General features: G+C 37.6%; 1 protein-coding gene and 1 long non-coding RNA gene across 2 annotated transcripts in view; both read left to right on the top strand.

The window, feature by feature from the left end:
- Nucleotides 1–1,717: 1,717 nt before the first annotated feature.
- Nucleotides 1,718–7,756, top strand: LOC121953249. The gene is made up of 4 exons (XR_006106494.1): nucleotides 1,718–1,867; nucleotides 3,737–3,822; nucleotides 6,466–6,584; nucleotides 7,629–7,756. It is a non-coding gene; the product is annotated as an uncharacterized LOC121953249 (long non-coding RNA).
- A 4,165-nt stretch (nucleotides 7,757–11,921) lies between these two features.
- sgpp1b (sphingosine-1-phosphate phosphatase 1b) overlaps nucleotides 11,922–21,468 on the top strand; it is a 30,046-nt gene continuing 20,499 nt past the window's right edge. Inside the window, exon 1 of the mRNA XM_042501053.1 lies at nucleotides 11,922–13,032. Within this exon, the coding sequence (XP_042356987.1) occupies nucleotides 12,244–13,032 (789 nt within the window). The 5' untranslated portion in view covers nucleotides 11,922–12,243. The remainder of the gene's footprint in view (nucleotides 13,033–21,468) is intronic.

Here is a 21,468-nt window from a genome sequence, read left to right as displayed (position 1 = left end):
ATTGTTTTGGGAGAGTTTAATCTCTGACAGCATATGCTTTGGTTCTTAGATTTAGCAACAAACATGCGGCTTGTTTATGTTGCTGTTTATTAGCTGTACAGTATCAAGTGTTTAATTCACCTTTATTCTTTCAAGGACACTGGCTTGGTTTCTTTCAAAAACATGGAGAAAAGGCAATGAGGAACTTAACAAGACATGACCCAAAAAAATAATTTTTTTTTTAACAAGAAAATGGCCGAAACAAGGTGTTTTTCTGTAACATAAATGTAAAATTATGATAATTCAAATATAGTTTTTGCCTTTTTACCCATGTTTTTGAAAATAATCAAACCAGTATGTTTAGGTTTCACATAGCTTGTGAAAGGTGTCTGAACGCAGCAAAAGGAAACTTGAGGTTTCAGAGGGTTAAAATAAATACTTAGCCCAGCTGCCAGAGTAAAATGTTGGCATTGCATGTTTTTGCAAACTATTAATACATCTCCTTTGCATGTTTCATCCTATCCTATCAACATTAAAGTGACGTATATGTGAGCTGACATTGTCGTCTGTTGATGGATGGTGTGTCGAGACGCTGCCAAGCTGCAGACCGTTTAAAACCAACCAACAAAATCAATTGTGCTTTAGTGATACATTTCTGTTTTTGCCAGCTGCTTTTTAGGCAAAAAAACGTTTTGTAGTGTCTTCTCATTGTTTTTCCAGCCGGGATAGTGCCATGAAAAAGTGGTTGTTATTTACCAAGATGTTGTTGCTTTTCCAGCTTGGAAACCAGGAGTTTTAAGCCATAATGTGATCTTTTACATACCAAGTGGTTTTTTTTTGCGACATTTAACCACAATGCTGTTAACATGTATTATGCAAGTGTTTCTAGCAAGTGTACTGCTGATTGTTCCCACATTTATATCATTATAACTTAGTTCTGTTCCACGTTTTCCAGTTTGAGAACTGCTAGACTAGATTACACAAGCAATAAAAAAGAAAAAAGAAAGGGAAAAGAAAAAAGCATGAAAAATTGCTAGACTAAATTACCCAAGTAAAATAGAAAAAAAAGCGTAAATAATAATTTATTGTTTCCAATAATAATAAAGCGAAATTCATCTGAAAATAAATAGAACACCAAACAAGGAAACTAAACTAAAGAAGATACTGAAATAGAAAAATATTATATGTTGAAAACTTTCTATAACGCTTGAGAAATGTATCAATGAGGTAGCCTGCATGAAAAACTTTGTGCGTAATATATAAACACTTTGTGTCTCAAGATGTCATGTTAAACAAAACAAAGCAACCTGTGATTTATAATAGGAAAAGAAAAAAGCATGAAAAATTGCTAGACTAAATTACCCAAGTAAAATAGAAAAAAAAGCGTAAATAATAATTTATTGTTTCCAATAATAATAAAGCGAAATTCATCTGAAAATAAATAGAACACCAAACAAGGAAACTAAACTAAAGAAGATACTGAAATAGAAAAATATTATATGTTGAAAACTTTCTATAACGCTTGAGAAATGTATCAATGAGCTGGCGCGTCATCACCGCGCTTACTCAGTCTCCTAGCAACAGGAAACATCTGCCTCCGCGAGGACCAATGAGGGCGCGCGCGGATCGCTGTGTGTTGTCTCTTGTTGCTGTGAACGAGATATTTTAGGAGGCTGGAGAGCAGCGAGCGTCTCACCCCCGAGGAGCTGGAGCTGCTTGTCTGTCTGTCCGTCTGCAGGGACCGAGGGAGCCTCCGACTTCAGGCCGAGCTGGAGCGTCGCTGAACCGGCTGTGAGGACGGTGGCTGTGGCGCCGAAGAGCGGAGGACAGAAAGAGAGAGATTTTCACTGGGATTTACTGACCTGCTGCTGGACGGAAATATTTAAAGGTGAGGCGCTTTTACAGGTTTTTAAAGGATTTATTGGAGCGCCTTAAACAGCAGTTACTCGTTTCTAAACTGAGCGTAGGCAAGTTTGTCTTTGCAGCAGCTTTTATACGTGGAGGCAAAGGAATTGAATGAAAATTAAAAAACATAGATTTAGAATTAGATAAAATAAATGCAACAGACAAAAAAAATGAGGCAGGTGTTTACCTCTTTGCAAAGGTTTTTAAAAAAATGCATCAAAATAACAACAACAAAAATAACAGAGAATGAAATATTAAAGTAGAATAACATGATTTAAAAGTTAAACAAAATAAATGCAAATAGAAAAAAAAATACAAGTGTTTTTCCCTTGGCAAAGATAAAGAAAACAAAAAACAACATAAACATAAATAAGGAGAATAAAATCAAATTAAAGTATAATAAAATGAGATTTAAGAATTATCTAAAATAAATGCAAACAGACAAAAATAATCGCATATTTAATTCTTGGCATAGGTAAAGAAATGTATTAAAACAGCATACAAAGGTGAAAAAAATAGATTTAGCAATAGATGAAAACAGAAAGAAAATGCAGATCTTTAACTCACCATATAATTGAAAGTACAAAAAATATTTAAACTCAAAACATATTAAAACACATCATGACTGTTTAGTGAAAATCTCTTCTTTCTACGATCTAAATATATATAATATATAATAATATAGTGGATTATATTAACAATGCACTGTCACAAAGCTCAAAACAAGGCTGTTTTCTCATATATTTCTGATAATATTTACACTAAAAGTATATTAAATCAAGATCCTTGTAGTTTGGACACTGGGTTAAAATTCATTTGTTTTATACTTCAAGTTTCTTCATTTATGCACATTTCACACCAATCTTAATACAACTGAAGATGGTTTTAAGGGAGGAAATCAAGCCATGACCTCCTGTGCACACATACTTATGCTTTTAGTAGAAATATCTGCTGCAAAAAAAGAGAAAATTACATAGCAAGTGTTGCATCCACACACACATACACAAACACACTTCCCACGCAGCCTCTCTCTCTCTCTCTCTCTCTCTCTCCTCCTGTATCCATCATCATGCATCATTCTCCTACAGATTAAATATTCGGGTTGCAGTTGGATGTGAAAAACTGTGTGAGTCACTCCAGCAGCTTCGGGGGAGCCAGCGTGAATGTTTCGCAACGATAAAGCTTCCCACTCTGTGTTTATGATTGATTTATGGCATTTTAAAACACACACGCACGCACACAACCACACACACACACACACACACGCACACATGCCGCCCTCTTATCTCTCCTCCTCTTCCTCTTTATTGAATCTAAATGAGCTTCCAAGGACGGCAGATTTCAGAAAAGACAGCTCTATAAATATCAAGCAAAGAACACAACGTTTAAGGGTCAAATCAGGATATTACACAGCAGTGCACATACAGTTTAAAATGCAGATTTATTGATATCAACATGACAATTTATACATTACATTTCATACACAAACATTTTTATTTTCCTCCTTTTTTAATTATTTTTAAAAAATCTTAGAATTTTATTTTTATTTTTTTTTAATAATAATCATAATTATGTTTTGTTTTTTTTTTTTTTACAAAGAACAATAATGAAGGCTTTATGCCAAAACATGTCAGCAGCTTTGTCACACCATTAGCTGTACGTGTATATCTTAGTTGCACAAATGTGGTTTTAGATTTTAAAAAATTCAAGTTGAAGAAAATCAAACACCAAATCGGATGTTGGCTGCACTGACAGATTACAGCTGAATCTAGATTTCTGCTACATGTTTTGATGTTTTGGTCTTTTGTTTCCATCCTCCTCTTCCTCCTCCTCACCTGTCTCTTCCCTGCAGGAGTCTGAGGGCGATGTGGAGGCTCAGATTGGCTCAGTCGCACTGATTCAGAGAGCTGAGCGCCGGCTGTGGAGCATCAGCAGCAGGTAATCAGAGCTGCTATCTGTTACCTCGTTTACCCTCAGTGACTCCACAGGTGATGTCATATTTTAGTTTTCCAATGCAGTTTATTTTGGAGGACTTGTTGGAAACATACGTTTTGGAGGCATTACTTGCCAGTTCACTTTGAAACCTGTATAACAGGTACAGGTTGGGCTTTTTTTCTTTGTTTGTTTGTTTGTTTTTATTTTTTATCGGATAAGTGGACAACAGTGCATAGATGGATATTATTTATTTATTTTTTCCATTTGTAGGCAGAACAACAAGCTCTTTTTAGAGTGGCCCGGGGATGAAGCTAATGAGGCCTTGGTTCCCTCTTTAAGAGGCCTATGAGATTTTCCTATTGGATTTTGGGTCATTGTAGTAAATAAGCTCTTGGGCAAACAAATGTTTATGATACTTGAACGTTTTGTTCTGCAAGACAATCTTCACAAATGAACACCACTTTTAGGATTTTTGAAGCCTAAATGTAATTGCCAGAAGTAAAAAGCTAATCTTAGGCTATAAACAAACTACACTACGGTCTTGTTGCCACTGTTGCGAAGCTGTAAAGTCTTGTTCAGCGCAGCTCGATGTGATGATGTTCGATGATCGCCGTTTTTAAGACACATCAAAGCTTGAAAGTTCACTAGTCGGGTATTTACTGACGTATTTTATGTCGTACAAAAATCGGTGCATGGTCAGACACCTAGGAGAGACAGCTGTCAACAGCAGATCACTGTTTGATACAACAATACCAGTTGTTTTTCAGCATATCATCCGCTGTGGTACCACACTAGCCATCATTATTTCCAACTGAAGGCCATGTAGGCGTGTTATGCAAGCGATAATGGAAAGGCAAGCACCTTATAGGTGGGAGCAGCCATGTATGAGGCATTTCTGGGAGGTGATAGTCCAAGATTTCAGGAAGGAGGAATTATTGACTCAAAACTTTCGGATGATCCACTCAGCTTTTGAAGAGTTATGTGATACAATAACACCTCTTGTAGCGCGTGCTGCATCACGAGGGAGCCAGTTCCTACCGACAAACGCATAGCCATAAAATCATGTGACCTACAGAAGCAAAAAAGTGCTTCCATTACAGTTTTGGCTTTTTTGTAATCGCCTGAAATACCACTCCATGCAAGCGTAAAAACTTTTTGCAATAAATGGGAGGTTTTTTTTTAAATTGACATGTTTCCATTAGACATATTTTATATTTGCTAAATCAATTCGTGCAATTTGATGGTTAATGGAAACCCGCCTATTGACACACTATCCTCTAGTGGACTTTTACAAATCCAGCCAAAGCAGAGAGACGTAATCTTAAATCTTTTTAGCTATGTTTTTTTGTCTTCACCAACCCCTGAGGGTAATATCTGTCTCTCTAGCTGCTAAATCCTCTATCTTATTCACCAGCTAGTTTTTAACTGTAAAGCCGCAGGCAGTAAAGATTACTTCAAAGATGCTTAGACACTCCGCAGTGCTAAAGGGCTTCTTTGTGGGTTCATCACTGTAAGAACGCGTTACACATTTGACAAGGATTAATATGGATTATTGCGGTATTAAAGGTCACCCTAAAAAGCCTTATTAACCTGGATTCACTGCAGATCTTTAGCCTCAAGTAGTACAATGCTGTTTTACGAAATAATCTTAACTCAGATGTCATTTCACTGTATATTCGCTCTCTGTTTATTAACGTCACCACACCCAGTGGTTCTGCTGCTATGAACTGCTTCACTGAGGCTGGCAGCAGCTCCAGTGATGGACCCTCAGTTGGCGGCTGTAGTAACTCAAATTCACAGCAGCCTGGTGGCCAGTGACAGGTCTAAACTAAAACCCACCCCCTTCACTAGTATGTTTGGGGCAATCCAGTGAGAAGAGGCCCTTTCTGGTCACCAAAAAAGGTAAATTTCATTTACCTCTCTTCCTGCCTGTCGACTCATCTTGTTCAATTGGAAGGCAAAAAGAAAACATCTTTTAAGCAACGGACTCGGGAGGTGATGTTGATGTTTAAACAGAGATATGGATCAAAGGTTTAATGAAACCTGGTCACACTTCTTTAGCTATTTTGAAACTTTGTCATTTGAATAATTTGGTGCTGTCATATATAAATAAGTTCACTTACGTACTGAGCATGCATAAGTGAAGACTAATTACTTTCTGTTTTATTTTTTTTCTTAATTTAGTTATTTGTGTAAACCTGGGCATTTGTGTAAATGATAAACATGTTTGTATATGTATTCACATGCCAGATGATTATATTTTGAAAATATAAATAAAGAAAAAAAGAAAAATAAACAAGCTGTGTAAGGACAGCCACAGAGCTTGAAGCTGGCACTGTCCCCCTCAGTTAAAGCTATAGGGTTTGGGTCGGCTGAGTTAACATATTGACATTTGCTACATAAATGTGAACCAGGATTCTCCAACTTTGAATGTGGTTTTCACCAAAGAAATGTCCTCTTTCTGGTATGACCTGTGATTGGCCAAAGTCTCCTGTCTTCTTTCTAAAGCCTGAAAACAAAGCTAAAATATGATGCCTATTACACCAAAATAAAACTGTCTAATCTGCCCAAATTTTAAGTATGAATACTGAATACTTCTCCCACCACTTTAATTTGTCATCTAGTCTTTTGCTTTGTTGTCTCCAGCAGCCCCTTCCCTGTGAGAGAGACCAAACCATTCAACAACGTCGAAAGTTGCTTACTTCAAGAGGAAATATGCGGAGGAGGAGGATTTACACGGAGGCCTACATGGATATTTTCAAAAAGTACGAACCTCTTCTGTCCCTCTTATTGTCCACTTGTTCTTTTCACCATTCATGTCGATCTTCAGGCTGATTATGTAATTTCATCTGCTCCCTGTTGAGAAACCTTGACAATTCTCAAGTGTTTATAGCTCTTTGCACAGCATACATTTTTTCTTCGAAGCTTTATTTATGCCTTTTTTGTCCTCTCTTTTCTCTCTGCTTCATGATTGTCATTCTTAAACTCACCATCTCCTCCAGCAGTCCTTGTTTGCCATTACATCCATTTCAGTCTTTATACATTGTGCTTTAGCTTTCAATAACTACATACAAAAGAGGCAATAGTAATTCTCCACTCTTTCTCCGCTTCTATGCAGATGATATGTTTATGTTCATGACAAAATTCAATTAAGGTTCAGGCTCAGGTTCAGGTTACTTTATTTGTGCCTGTAGGTAGATTTGGTTTGCAGTATAAAGTGCAAGGCATCCATTCAACACAGTTGACACCACAGACAAAACATAGGATAAAAACATGACAAAAAGATAAAAAGATACAAGATAAAACAATTAAAGTGCCCCAGCGCTAATCAAAATGTTAAATGTGTAATAAATACCAATAAAAACACTAAATTGCGTACAAAACCAAACCTTATAAAAACAATCTAAAAACTGCTAATGAATAAATCATAAATGCAGGATCCCAAATAATCTTGTGCAATGTGCAGTTTTCCTGCAGCTTGTTCACCAATGTGATGGCAGCTAGAACGAGTCTCTTTTTAAATCACTTAGTTCGCTGCTAAATGCTTTGTGTTGAGGTGATATTTCAGGCTTGAAGTACTCCGATGGTACGATAACTCATTTTAAAAAGCCACTGTGGCCTTCAGTGATGCACCGGGTCAAAGGGCACCACAGAACACGATTAATCAGTGTTCATTTTTTGTGTGATTATTTAATCTAAATAAACACGTTATTTTTACAGCCCTTATAATAATATAACAATGAGGATAATACTCTGGCATCTACAGATATTAAAGCACATACTAATCCCTTGCCTTTTGTCGTCTGCAGCACCTGATACTGCAGGAGGACCGGAGCTGCATCCTGAAGCTGTCCCTGGAGAAGCTGAGGTTCCTGGAGGACCCTGAGGCCTACCTGCGGCGCTCTGTCCTCATCAACAACCTGCTGAGGAAGATCCACCATGAGGAGGAGGAGCTGGAGGCCGAAGAGGAGGAAGAGGAAGAAGAAGATGAAGTAGAAGAAGAGGAGGAGGAAGAAGAAGAGGAGGAGGAGGTGATAGGAGAGAGGGGGCAGCGGAGGCTGTTGTACCCAGACAGGAAGAGGGTGAAGGTCCTGGTGATGGACTGCTGCTCTCCGGCGTTTGGCCTGGAGGAGCTGCAGCATTACCGGCTGGTGCCCTGTTACCCATCAGCCGGGTGCCTGTACAGTCTGGGTACGTGCCCGGGCCTCGCCCCGAACCACCAGGTCCTTCTGTACAACCTGGACGATAACGGCTGACTGTGTACACCTCACTGCCTCTTTTCAAAAGCTGGGAAATGCAGTTCATATTACAGCTAGGCGTGCGGACATCTGTTTGTCCGAAGCCAACAAGAGGTTTCCACTAAAAACCTTTGAAGGACACGTGCCGAGGGGTGTGTTTTGTTCGTTGCCAGGATGTCACCTCCTGTCGTCTCCTCGCCAAGACGCAGCGATGGATTTGAAAAAGCTAAGAAACCCTGATTCTTCTTCTTCTTCAGGATCAGCAGGGTCTCTGATGTTGATGTCAAACTGTCGCAGCATCACTGCCATTTTACTAAACGTGCAAATGTGAGAGACTTTGAAGCGGGCTGTTGATGTGGTGTGATTTTTATCGTCATTGTTGCTCATGTGAAACCGTGAGCGTATTCAGGGATTTACAGACTGCAGGCTACTTTTTTGATGCACCTTGGCTTGCGTGGAGAATATGTGCTGATATGCTTCTGTTATCTTTTTATGCTACTGTGTGATTTATGAAATATTCTGTGTAACATTCCCTGGACTGTGTGAATCGTCATGCCATTTCAAGACACAACATCCTCTGAGGTGCATTTGCTGCCTGTGGGAAGACTGTTCTCTCTCTGTATTTGATGTCCCGTGTTTTGCATCATTTTGTTGCCCTCTGCTGGTGAAATCATTCACATTGAAGCCGAAGCCCTTTTTAGTGGCTGTGATTAAGCTTTTGAAACCTGGATCACCAATTTTCTTGTACTGCATTCAAACTGTTTAACCCTTTGAAACATGAGCAGACTGGATGGGTCTCTTTCTAAAACATGGGGGGGCACAGCCCCGAAAAAGGGGTTCGGCTTCACATCAAATACAGAGAGAGAACAGTCTTGCAAGAAATGTCTCATTAATGCAAAAAAATGGTAAAAGATTATGAGAAAATTACCTGAAAAATGTTTTTTTTTTTTTTTTAAAGAGAGGGGAGGATTATTAGAATATTATCCAAAAATGTCTACACGATACACTATATTTATAATTATTATGATTTTATATTTAAAATTATGTTAAAGAAAAATTTAATAATATAAATATTTTTATAGCTTTTTTTGTCATTAACTTTTTTTTGTATTTCTCTTATTTTCAGGTATTTTTTAAAAAACTTATTTAACATTTTTTTGTTTTTTTGAGCCATGTCTTGTTAAGATGATTGTTGCTTTCTCCCAATATTATTATTCTTTTTTTTTTTTTAAGAAATCAAAGAAATTTGCTCAGGTTTCCATGGGTTAAATCTCACAATGCAAGTGTGTGATAAGAAAAAAAAATTAAGTCCCCTTGTTTAGCATTTCTAAACAGTATACAAATGGTACAACACATTTTTTTTTTAATTATAAGCAAGTGTTTATTAATGTAACTCCTTCTGTAGGCAAAATAGAAAAATACAGATGTAATACTCTGAAATATTGCTCCACAAAGGAAATTATGACCATCAACAGTACTGCACATTAATAAACACTTGAAGTGTCTTCATATCTGCATACAACTGCATTAAAGTGTGTTATAAACCATTTATTAAATGTTTTATATAGGGCTATAATGCCCGATAGTGGGGGTAAGAGAAAGTTTTTACTCAAAATGATAATAATCTTTCTTAATTGTTGTCCCTTTTTAGTTTGATGGTAAAAGAAGTAATGTTTTTCATTTTTTGTTTTTAAAAAAGGGATTTTTTTCTATTCTTATTATTTTCAGCTCTAAGAAGTAACAAAAAAAATCTTTTATGCTACCAAAAAAAAAAATAGTTTGTGAATGGTTTTGAGCCCCTATGGCCCCTACTGGAGCAGAAAGTCTTCATAGTGATAATATATTCCAGGTATGCACGATAATATTATCAGTATCGGCAGATTTTGGCTTCAAAAGGAGATATCAGAACTGGCCAACATGCTGATTTCTGCCAATATCACAATCCTCTTTTTTTAAAATTGACAAAGTGAACATGTACAAAACAGCAACCCTAAGTTTGAGTCTTTTTCTTATTTTGTGTGCAATGAATGAATAATTCAGATATTGAAAAGAAATGTTTTTATGTCTCCATCTGCTGGTGGGCCATCAGGATAAGAGTTTGCATTATATGATGTTGATTTCACCACAGAAAAGATTTGATGATCACTAAAATTGGGAGTGGAGAGAGGAGAGGAAACAAGTGGATATATATATCGATATCGGTATCAGTTATCAGCCAAATGAGTTGTTATTTTTCGAGCATCCAATATATTCCATATTTTTTAAAAATCAGTCCGGGTCATAACAGCAGCTGCAATGTTGTCACAGAGACTGAGTTTTGCTAAATTGTCAGACTCTATTATTTAATGGGGCACGATGTGTTATTTATCAAGCTGCCTAATCTGCTCCATGACAACAGTAATTAATGAATCATGCTTTTTTGGTGTCTCTTTCTTTGTTTTGAGTGTTCAGTCTAGGAGTTTCTCTGGGTTTTAAAATTTGCATCTTAATAACAATCACTACAATAGAGAAAAAAACCAACAGCAACAAACTGCAGGCAACTATAAAGAGAAGCTCAATATTTTAAAATAAGAATTTATATTTTGATGAAAATGCATATTCCGTATTTAAGATAAAATATTTTGGAAAAAAGGGCCAGTGAACTTTTTTCAGGTGGTTGATTATCAAATAAAGTATGTGAGGTGATAATACTTTGTGTGTTTTGATGCATCTCTGTGTAGTAATAGAACTATTATTAATAATACATTAATTTCCAAAGTCTTTATTTTTCTTTCTTGAGAGCAAACCATTACGATTAGCGTATAACAATACTTTTATTTATTAATCTAGTTTCACGTTTGTTCTCTTTTTGTTTGCATTTATTTTAGAGCAGAATTAAGAAAAAAAGTGTAAAGTGAGCCACACAATAACAGGCCATAGAGTAAGCGCGGCCACGTTACGTCATGACGTACTAAACATGTCTATTGTGCGTGCGCGCCGGAATCACTGTTGCCTTCAAGTGGTATTACCAAACTCAAACTTTGGAGGTTCAATCCTAAACGCATTCAAGTGCCATTTTTCTTGCATATTTGCATTTAAAGTTTCTAGTATAAACAGAACATTTCCACAGTTTTCGATCAAGGGAAATAAGGGATAAATAAAGGGATACAATATGCCTATATATATATATATATATATATATATATATATATATATATATATATACACACCAAATCTGATATCTTTATATTCCAAGTTAGGAGATTGAAGATACTTATCTGACATCCAGTTTCTGAGATGATTCCAAACGTCTTACGTAACTGCCTTCAAAACATAAATGTTCGAGAGTTTCAGTCTTAGATTCACAGAAAGCACAGTTGTTATTATTAATATGAACTCTTTCTCTAAGAAAATCATTAAAAGAGTAAATAGCATTTATCTATATTATTATTTTCTATATCATTTATTCATTTTGCAATTTTAAATTTTAAATTAATTTTTTTAAATGTGATTAGTTGACATGTGCATACTTGATTGTCATTTACACAAATGTCTAACCAACACCCTGCCATCCAGGTTTACACAAATAACGAAAATAAGGAATAGATAACTAAATAATAAAAATCTGTCTATTTGCATGCACTGACTTATCTTGCTACCTCTGCATTTTAATCTGCTCAGAGAGTGTCTCAAAATCTTGGAGTTTACGTGTAATTTCTGCAAAGAACTGTGTTCTAGTGTCTTTATATGCGCCACATGGTAACAGTAAATGTTGCATTGTCTCCACCTCTGTTTGTGGACGGAGCTGAGACAGCCTGTCCTCTGTATGAGTAATTTCCGACGGCACATGAAGGCAGCATTAAAGGCGCGCTCCCCGGACTCCGCGCATCTGTCAGTCTGAAGAGGCTCCAGCTCCGACAGCGAGTCTCTGAACTCAACCTGGACGCGTACGATAAAGAACCGACCGACCAATTTGGTTCGTCTGTTATCGTCTTAACGGTAACACATTTTATCTAATAAAAACAAAAATTACTCCCCACTGTCGCAAGTTGTTGTAGTTTAAAACAGTCCGGGGTTCACTCTGCTGTGATGCACGGGTTAGCCAGCTAACGTTAGCCGGAGAGAGCTAGAACCGTTAGGGGGGAGTAGCGGAGTCCGTGCTCCTTCTTTGAACCGTGTTTGGAGGGGTGAATAAACCGGACTAAACATGGAGAAAAGTAACCGTTTTGTAGAGCTGTACCACTATCTCCAAGACCCACACCTCGTCGCCCGCTTCCAGCGCTTTTGTGGGGTTCACGGGACGTTTTCGAGAACCGTCTGTGCTGGTACCAAGGACCGGACTCACTCTCAGAACAACGGGGCTTGCCATCACCACAGCGCGGGGAATGAGGGTGAAAACTTGGCTGTTATCGGAGCAGGAGAAGGGGAAATACCAACAAGGAAGAGGGTTATCGATTCAGAAGTGGCGAACATCAGTGAAAAACTCCCCCAAAACGGGGCAGTTGTTTCCACAGCGACTGCAGGCGGGGAGACGGTTGGTTTGGGGAGTAACGGTCGCAGAGTCGCCGGGGCCACCGAACCAGAGCAGCGGGAGAAGGAGAGCGGAGCCCCGGGGTGCAGCACGGTGAAACCCCGCCGGAAGAACTCTCTCACAGGCGACGCCGGGCAGGAGTTTCTCATCCAGAACCGGTTTTTGTATTACATGTTCACTTTCGGGACCGAGCTGGGCAACGAGCTGTTCTACATCACCTTCTTCCCCTTCGTCATCTGGAGCATCGACGCGTTTGTGGGCAGGAGGCTGATCATGGTGTGGGTCTGGGTCATGTACCTGGGGCAGTGCACCAAGGATGTGCTCGGGTGGTCCCGGCCAGCCTCACCACCTGTGGTCAAAGTGGAAGTGTTTTACAACTCTGAGTACAGCATGCCGTCCACACACGCCATGTCGGGCACGGCCATCCCCTTCTCCCTGTTCTTCATGACCTACGGCCGCTGGGAGGTACAGTACATGCACATAACATGCTCCTAAAATGTGACAAAATGTTTGAAATTTGTAATGCAGAAGCAGGGGAGAAAGGGAAGTTGGCAGGAGCTGCAGTACTGTGCAAAAGTCTCAGGCCACCTTATGCTTTGTTATTTTACCAAGGTTGTAATGACCATACACATTTTTAGTAGTCTCTTTTTTAGAATACAACCAGGACATAAAGGGGATTTTGTATAAAGTATGAAAAACTCAAATTATTCAGAATAAACCATCTTCAACAGGCTAAAGTTGCACCTGTTTAGATTGACTTCCCTTTTCTTTTAGCATGTCTTTAACCTTCTTAGGCAGACAATATGAGATTTACAATATTAATCTTCTGGTAAGAAGCAGTTTTGTTGTGACTTTTTTGGTGTGTTAATGCATTTTACATGTTCTCTGTTTTCGTTGTACCTTAATATGTATATATGTATATGCACACACATACATACATATATCCTCATGACAACTTTGCTAAAAAGAAAAAAAACTGTGTTGGCCTAAGACCTTTGCACAGTACTGTACATAGAAAATAGTTTTTGTTTCTCCCTTTTTTTTTTCTTAACCCCCCCACCAAAAGAACTGCCAAGAGTACCATAAAAGTACTGGATCGGTAAGCAATATTGTTAAAAGTAGAAGTACTGTTAAAATCTTTACAACACCCATCCCTCAAAGAGACTTAGAAAGAAATATTAAAATATCCTCATTACAACTTTACAACAACAACTAAACTATGGTGGCTTGGGATTTTATACTCAGTAGTGTAAACATAAAAAAAAACAAAATAAAAAAAGCTGAACAAACTCAGTTAAAAGAACCACAATGCTGGGGTGAGTCTGTATGATTCTCTAACCATTTGCCAAACATGGATGAAAAATCACAGAAAAAAAAAACAACAGAAAAATTCACCTTAAACAAATGAGGGATGTACATGTGTAATATACTCCATCAGCTTCCCTATCTTTGAAAAAATGTGACCTTTTGTAGTTTAAATGCAAAAGTAATCCTTTCCATCCTAAATTTGTCATGTAAAATGTCAATACAATCATTAACCGTAGGTATTGCTGGATTTACCCACTTCCTGGGTTTGGCTTTCTTGCCGGTAGTGCTTAGGATCTTTAATAGATATCTCTCATGAGAGGTAACATTGTCCAAAGGCTTGGGGCCTCGTTATAGGGTCTCTAGTTTATATGCTTTAATACTTTCTCCAAAACGACCCCCTGCCAGAAGGGAGTTAATTATGGGCAAGACCACAATATGTTATAGTGACTGGCATCCAAGGTTGTCCATTGTTTCCAGCAGTCAGAACATTTAGTATAGCGACCCTTTTGACCCGGAGTAATGAAAAAGCTAATAAGGTTTTTAAGAAATATATGTTAAGTTTGAGCTGCAGAGGCAGGAGAGAAAGGGAAGTTGGCACGAGCTACTTCAACCGAAATTCCACAAAGGAAACTGAGAAAGTTCCTCTTGTGATGCTTCACAACAACTTCCTCTATTTCCTTATTCAGATTCACTGACAATGCTTTGATCATCAGTACTCTCAACATCATACAATCCCATTTTAGTATACCAATTGGCTATGCACAGGTGAGTTATAGAGCAGCGGTGTGAGGCTAGTACCTATTTGTATTAATACAATATTTGCCACAAAAATACATAACACACAAAGTTTTTTGGGAAGGAGCCCTTTAATTGAAGAGCTGGTCTGTTGTTTATTCAAGAATCCACATTAGAGACACACGAATGTGCCCCTAGTCTTCCCGGTGTCCTGCACATTGAAATACAGCACAAACATTCAATAAAAGTACAGACAACTTAAGATAAAAAACTGTACAGACATAAAATAAGGGTAGAGACAACTTGAGATATCAAATATTTTGGATGCTAGAGAAATACCTTAATTAAAAAAAATAGTAATAGTAGTCTAAGACACTACCGTTCAAAAGTTTGGGGTCACTTAGAAATTTCCTTATTTTTGAAAGAAAAGCACTTTTTTTTTCAATGAAGATAACTCAAAACTAATCAGAAATACACTCTATACATTGCTAATGTGGTAAATGACTATTCTAGCTGCAAATGTCTGGTTTTTGGTGCAATATCTACATAGGTGTATAGAGGCCCATTTCCAGCAACTATCACTCCAGTGTTCTAATGGTACAATGTGTTTGCTCATTGCGTCAGAAGGCTAATGGATGATTAGAAAACCCTTCTGCAATCATCTTAGCACAGCTGAAAACAGTTTAGCTGGTTAGAGAAGCTATAAAACTGACCTTCCTTTGAGCAGGTTGAGTATCTGGAGCATCACATTTGTGGGGTCGATTAAATGCTCAAAATGGCCAGAAAAAGAGAACTTTCATGTGAAACTCGACAGTCTATTCTTGTTCTTAGAAATGAAGGCTATTCCATGCGAGAAATTGCCAAGAAACTGAAGATTTCCTACAATGGTGTGTACTACTCCCTTCAGAGAACATCACAAACAGGCTCTAACCAGAGTAGAAAGAGAAGTGGGAGGCCCCGCTGCACAACTGAGCAAGAAGATAAGTACATTAGAGTCTCTAGTTTGAGAAATAGACGCCTCACAGGTCCTCAACTGGCAGCTTCATTAAATAGTACCCGCAAAACGCCAGTGTCAACATCTACAGTGAAGAGGCGACTCCGGGATGCTGGCCTTCAGGGCAGAGTGGCAAAGAAAAAGCCATATCTGAGACTGGCCAATAAAAGAAAAAGATTAATATGGGCAAAAGAACACAGACATTGGACAGAGGAAGATTGGAAAAAAATGTTATGGACGGACGAATCGAAGTTTGATGTCCGGGTGACCCCAAACTTTTGAACGGTAGTGTATGGAACAGAAACACGTCTTATTATACCACTCATATTAGGTGCAGACGGCAATATATTGATATTATCAGGATATGAAACAAGATTTTGGCTTAATATCGTGTTGTCTTTTTTTGGTTTCAAAGGACGTGTCACAGTAAATTGATGTAATTTTCTGAACTATCCAGACATTACTTGTTCTATTATTTGCCCCTGTCCACTTATTCATTATAATCACATTAACTGTGATTATTATCAAAAATCAAAATATTCTGCGAATGCACCCATATTCACCCCTACAATATCATTGCAATATCAATATTTGGTCAAACGTATTGTGATATTTGATTTTCTTCATATCACCCTCCTCTAGCACATATTTATTTCATCAGCATGTTAAACTACACCCTTAAAAAGGCCATTAAATTGAATTAACACCACTCTAACATTACAAATATTAAGTAATAATTTATAAATTGGCAACCAAGTGTCAGAAAACAATGAAAACAAAAACAAAACAAACAAAACACTTGCAATAAAATTATGCGAGTTACATAAACATATATAAAAAATGCAGCACATCAGCCTGTAAATTATTTAAAAAAAATACAGTTTCTATATTTCGTAGCATATATATGATACAAAAATAGTGTAATAAAGTACCATTCATTTCTGTATACCCATCCGCGTCTAACACAATGTATCGATGTCATACAAATTTAAATGGCTATATATAATGACCCCATAGACACTCAATAATCAGTACTCTAAATTAATACACTCACAGCCTCACATGAATTTAAATCTGTGATTATATCTGTAATAAACCTTTGTGAGGTGTAATATCTGCCAGCAGACTTTGGTGTTCACAGTTAAAGAAGGAATTTGTTTTTCAAATAACATATCCTGCAGAGATGTACATGTACACCCACTTGGCTTTCACTGCCTTGCTCAAGAACACTCTCAGACGAATACATTTGCCAAGTGGCAACTCTTGATACACGATCACTGAGACTTTGCCCTCTGAAGCCGCGTCATTAAGAATTAATGTGGGGTCGACCCAGTGGATTCAGTGACAGCAGCCATGGCGGCTGTTCGGCTGTATGAGCGCAGTTGTTGACTCATTACTGCTTGTAGAGCAGTGAAATCAAGCTCACTGTGGGGACAACAAGACTAAAAGTCTACAGTCTGCAGCCAAATGACAGTCCTGTGATGCTGTAATGCTCATCACATGGCAGAAAAGAGCGTTATTGGATTAATTAAAAAATGTAGAGGCCAGATCAACAGAAAATCCAGCAGTAATTTTGATGATATAATCAGTTAATCAGGTCACGTTTTAGGCAAAAAATGTAATTGGGTCCAGCTTCTCAAATGAAAATGTTTGCACTTTTTAGCAAAGTGGGCTCCACAAATAACTGAAATATTATCTTTTAATACCTAAATCCCAGGAGTTACAATTTTTTGATTAAAGTAAAGTGTGTTGCAACATGCCATTATAAATGAAGATAAAAATGACATCATGGGCTTTTTGATTTTTTTTTCAGTGAAAATAAAATTCCCATTAAAATTGTGACTTATTTAAAACTGTAATATCTGTCCTTTTTTTGCCCTAAAACTGAATATCTTTTGTAATTTTGGTTTGGTAAAACAGTTAAATTCAATGTGTAAGCAAAGGTGATTGTGATTAACAGTTTTGCTGTTGTCTGACATCATATAGGCTGAAAAAGATGATTTATTAATTATGAAAGTAGATAACAGCTTAATCACTTGTTGTACTTTGATTTAGCTGTACTTTTAGCGAAATGCCTTGTTACCATGCTACCATACGTGTTAACACGCTACGACCTGTGACATTTAGCACGCTAACAGCTCAATGAGAAACAATTAGCACAATAAAATGTGCCTCTACAAATTTAAACAAGCTTTCACCACTTCCTCAACTTTGGCCAACTTCATACAAACTAACTGCAGTGTCCCAAGTCACTGTGGAAAAACATACATGCAGGATTTCTTCTGTTTTAACAGGCCGCTCCCTGTTGTTCTTTTTTTCATCTCCTCCTATTCACTTCGAAGAAACAACACTCCATTGTGTCTACTCTGTAAAAGCCAACAAAAAGTCTGTGTAGTCCACTTCTATTGTCCGCCTGTGCATCCACAACGTGACGGACGTGATCAACAAACTGCTGGAAGTTCATTTGATTCTCATCGAACTGAGTGACACTGAAAACTCATCTAGTTTTTATGGCAGATTTCTGCTTTTTTGTCGAGAGTTGCTGAAACAATACGTGAATTTATCGCTAAGTCTATTGACATAATTACACACATTTGCTTCATTCTCTAGGAAATAACAAACATTTGTTGGTCCTAGCCTCTAAGATATGAGTATTTTTATTGCTATTGATTTTTCATCAATAGCAATTTAGGATTGTGAGCTTTTTTAATATTTTCAGACATTTTACAGACAAAACAATTTGGTTTTCTAAGATAAGATATTAATTCTAGGGAAATGTGCTGTAGTAGCAATACAAAGTTAGGTGAGTGCAGATAAAGCATGCAAGGACTAAAATAACAGCAGAAATAGAAAATACATGTTACAAACACAGTTGCAAACAGAAGGGCACAAAAAGGTTCAAACCAATATGTACAGTGACATAATAAACAGGTTACTTGTATGAATGATAAGTCATTATTTCTAAACAGCGTACAAAATACTAATTGTAAGAATGTTGAACTTTCACATGGGTGAAATTAGGAAAATGAAGTGTGCTTATAATGTTGTACAAAGACGCCTGCAAATAGGGTTCCCGCGTATCCTTAAAAAAAAGTCTTTAAAAGGCATTAAAGTCATTAATCTATAAATAAGGCCTTAACTGATATAGAAATGTCTTAAATCAATCTTTCAAAAGTCTAAAAAAGGCGAAGACGTTGTAAGTATGATATTAAGAATCATCTTTTCTCTGATGTTGAATCGTAAAATCTCAAAATAATTAGTAATTTATATTTTTCATACCAAATTAACATCATGCAGATCCAGACAGAGAAGCCACAAACACTTGTTAACATTTACAACATCCAATCAAATGAAAATGAACAAACTTTTATAAGAAAGGGATACTTAGTTGATTACATAATATGTTCTTTGTTTTCTGTGTTTTCCGCTCTAGATAGTTTTTTCAGCCTTCGATGTAGATCATCTTACTTTTAAACTTGACCCAAAAAATAATGTTTTATGTTGAGCTAAACATTTGGGCAAAATGGTTCCAAACCCACAGTAACTGATGTCAGTTTATGTTTTATTTTTCTCAGTTTGGGGTCTTGAATTGTAATTGGAATGGCAATTAGAAAGTCTTAAAAAGTCTTAAATCTAACTTTCCTTAAGCTGTAGAAAAGAAACGAACAGAAAAAAACATTTTGCTTGCTGATACGAGGACTCCTCTGCAACAAGTATCTGCAGTAGACCAGAAACTGCACTGATTACCACTTTTTGTAAAGTACAATTCCAATAATGCCCTGTCATATTCTCCAAATCATAGGCTGATGTTTAACAGTCATTACTTTGTTGTGGATAGAGGGAAAAGGCCTAGTTTTGAAAAGAAAACTGTGTGGGATCCCTGTATTGTGTTGTTTGAATCCCAGCAGGCGAGTGCATGAGGAGAGATTGACTTGCGGCTCTCTCCCTTCCCGTCTGTCTGTCTGAGCAGGAGATAAGAGAGCCGACCCCTGACCTCGGAGTGTGGGGCTTCGAGATAAGACAGATTTAGTGTCTGTAGCTCTCTCGTTTCTCAACACGACTCTTTCTTTACTCATCAACCTGAGTTTGAAAACACACGAGTTGTTTGACATTTCAGAAAAGCCCTCAAATTTGGCAAATTATGTGCTCATGTCTTTGGGGAACACTTTGAACGAAACAATCTCTCTATTCAAGGTCTTAAAATACAAGCTGCTCACCCACTTGTGTGGCACACCAGATAAGACTGTTTGGCTTTTTGAACCTGATGCTCTCACATTTATTTTGGTCTCACGTGTCGTTCTTCAGCTTCGCCCTAACAGGGACCTGCGATTTAGTTCTGGTACTCAGTGATACCTTTTTCCAGAACTTCTCTCCGTAATATAGAAACAGAAATATTATTTTTAAACAAGCAGCATCGGTGACGTCGTCTCGCTCTCTCTTTTTCATTCTATACTCTGTGCCAGGCAACAAGTGATTCTGCTCCGCTGCTCTTCTTCAGTCACACCTGGAGCTTCGTCTCTTTCTGTGTTTCTGCTTGCTTGTGTGCGTGTGTGTGTGTGTGTGTCTTTTTTTTTTTTTTTTTGCTCATGTCTCTCTCTCTGTTTAGACACAACTGACAAATGTGTTGAACAAGAACAAAACCTTCGGGCTCATTATTGAAACATATGCACAGATTTGCTCTTTAAGGAGAAAGTTTAAGATTTGAGGACAAATTTTAATTTAATAATAAATCTATCTTGTACCTACCTTTTACCTTGTTCTTGCGTTTTACAGGAAAAATGAGAACTTATGTCTGATTCATCTCTGGGTTATTATTTCCAAGAAATTCATATGCAAAAACAGAATTTAAAGTTCTAGGTCACAAAACAAAAATGAAAAACAGAATATAAAGTAAATATACAATAAAAGTTAAAAATATTGCAACAGAAATTGTTTTTAATCTGGTTTCCAAAACAGTTTGTTCCTGCATATTGCAAAAAATTGCAATATGGAAATATTTCATTAGCAAATTTTCAATCTCCCTTTTGTCCTTGTGAATTTAACTCCATACTGTCAACACTGCTGACAGATGACTTGTGCATTTACACTTCAGGGGGTTCAGGGGGTTCAGGGGGTTCAGGGGGGCCAAACAGGATGTTTCCCTGTGTTTCTGGGGCACCATGTACCATGAAATGTCATAGATATTTTACAGATCAAATCGCAGAAAGCTGGATATTCCCTGACATGGACCAGAATCATTGTAATGAAGTGACTGCACACATCATTTTTGAACTCGAATTGGAATAATATTCATTTCAATGTCCAAATGAAATAATAGATAAAACTTCATTCATCTGACCAAAGGAGGATGTCCTTCTCATCCTTTTCTGCTTGCCGTAGTCGCTCTATGAGCTTTCCTGCTGTATCCCTGCCTCAGCGACTCGTCTCAGTAAAGCAGGAATGTCTGGATACGGATGGCCACAGTGAGACAGTCCTCCTCCCATCCCAAAGCCCTCCTCCAGCTCAGACAGTAACTAGAGCCAGATGTCTCTTTATGGAAGATACTGGTAAGAGCGAAATAAGGGAGGGGACGAGGGACAGAACAGAAAAGAGAAGCTTGAGGAGAGGAAAGTAGAAGAGCAAAAGCTAAATTGAGGGAGGAAGTAGAGAAAAGATTAGATAGTAGATGAAAGGAGATAAGATGAGACTAGAGGGCAAAGAGATATGGAAAGCATAGAGGAGAGAAGTGGAGATTAATACAAAAAAGTGGGAGATTGGTGAAAGAGGAGAAAATAGACCCTGGGGCAAAGAGAGGATGAGAGGTGGACCAGTGAGCAGATTAAACCAGTAGAGAGATGTAAAGATGACGCAAGAATATAAGGTTT

Source organism: Plectropomus leopardus, chromosome 14 (genome assembly GCF_008729295.1).
Source record: "Plectropomus leopardus isolate mb chromosome 14, YSFRI_Pleo_2.0, whole genome shotgun sequence".
NCBI classification, from domain to species: Eukaryota; Metazoa; Chordata; class Actinopteri; order Perciformes; family Serranidae; genus Plectropomus; species Plectropomus leopardus.
This window is presented reverse-complemented; position numbering and strand designations above follow the sequence as displayed.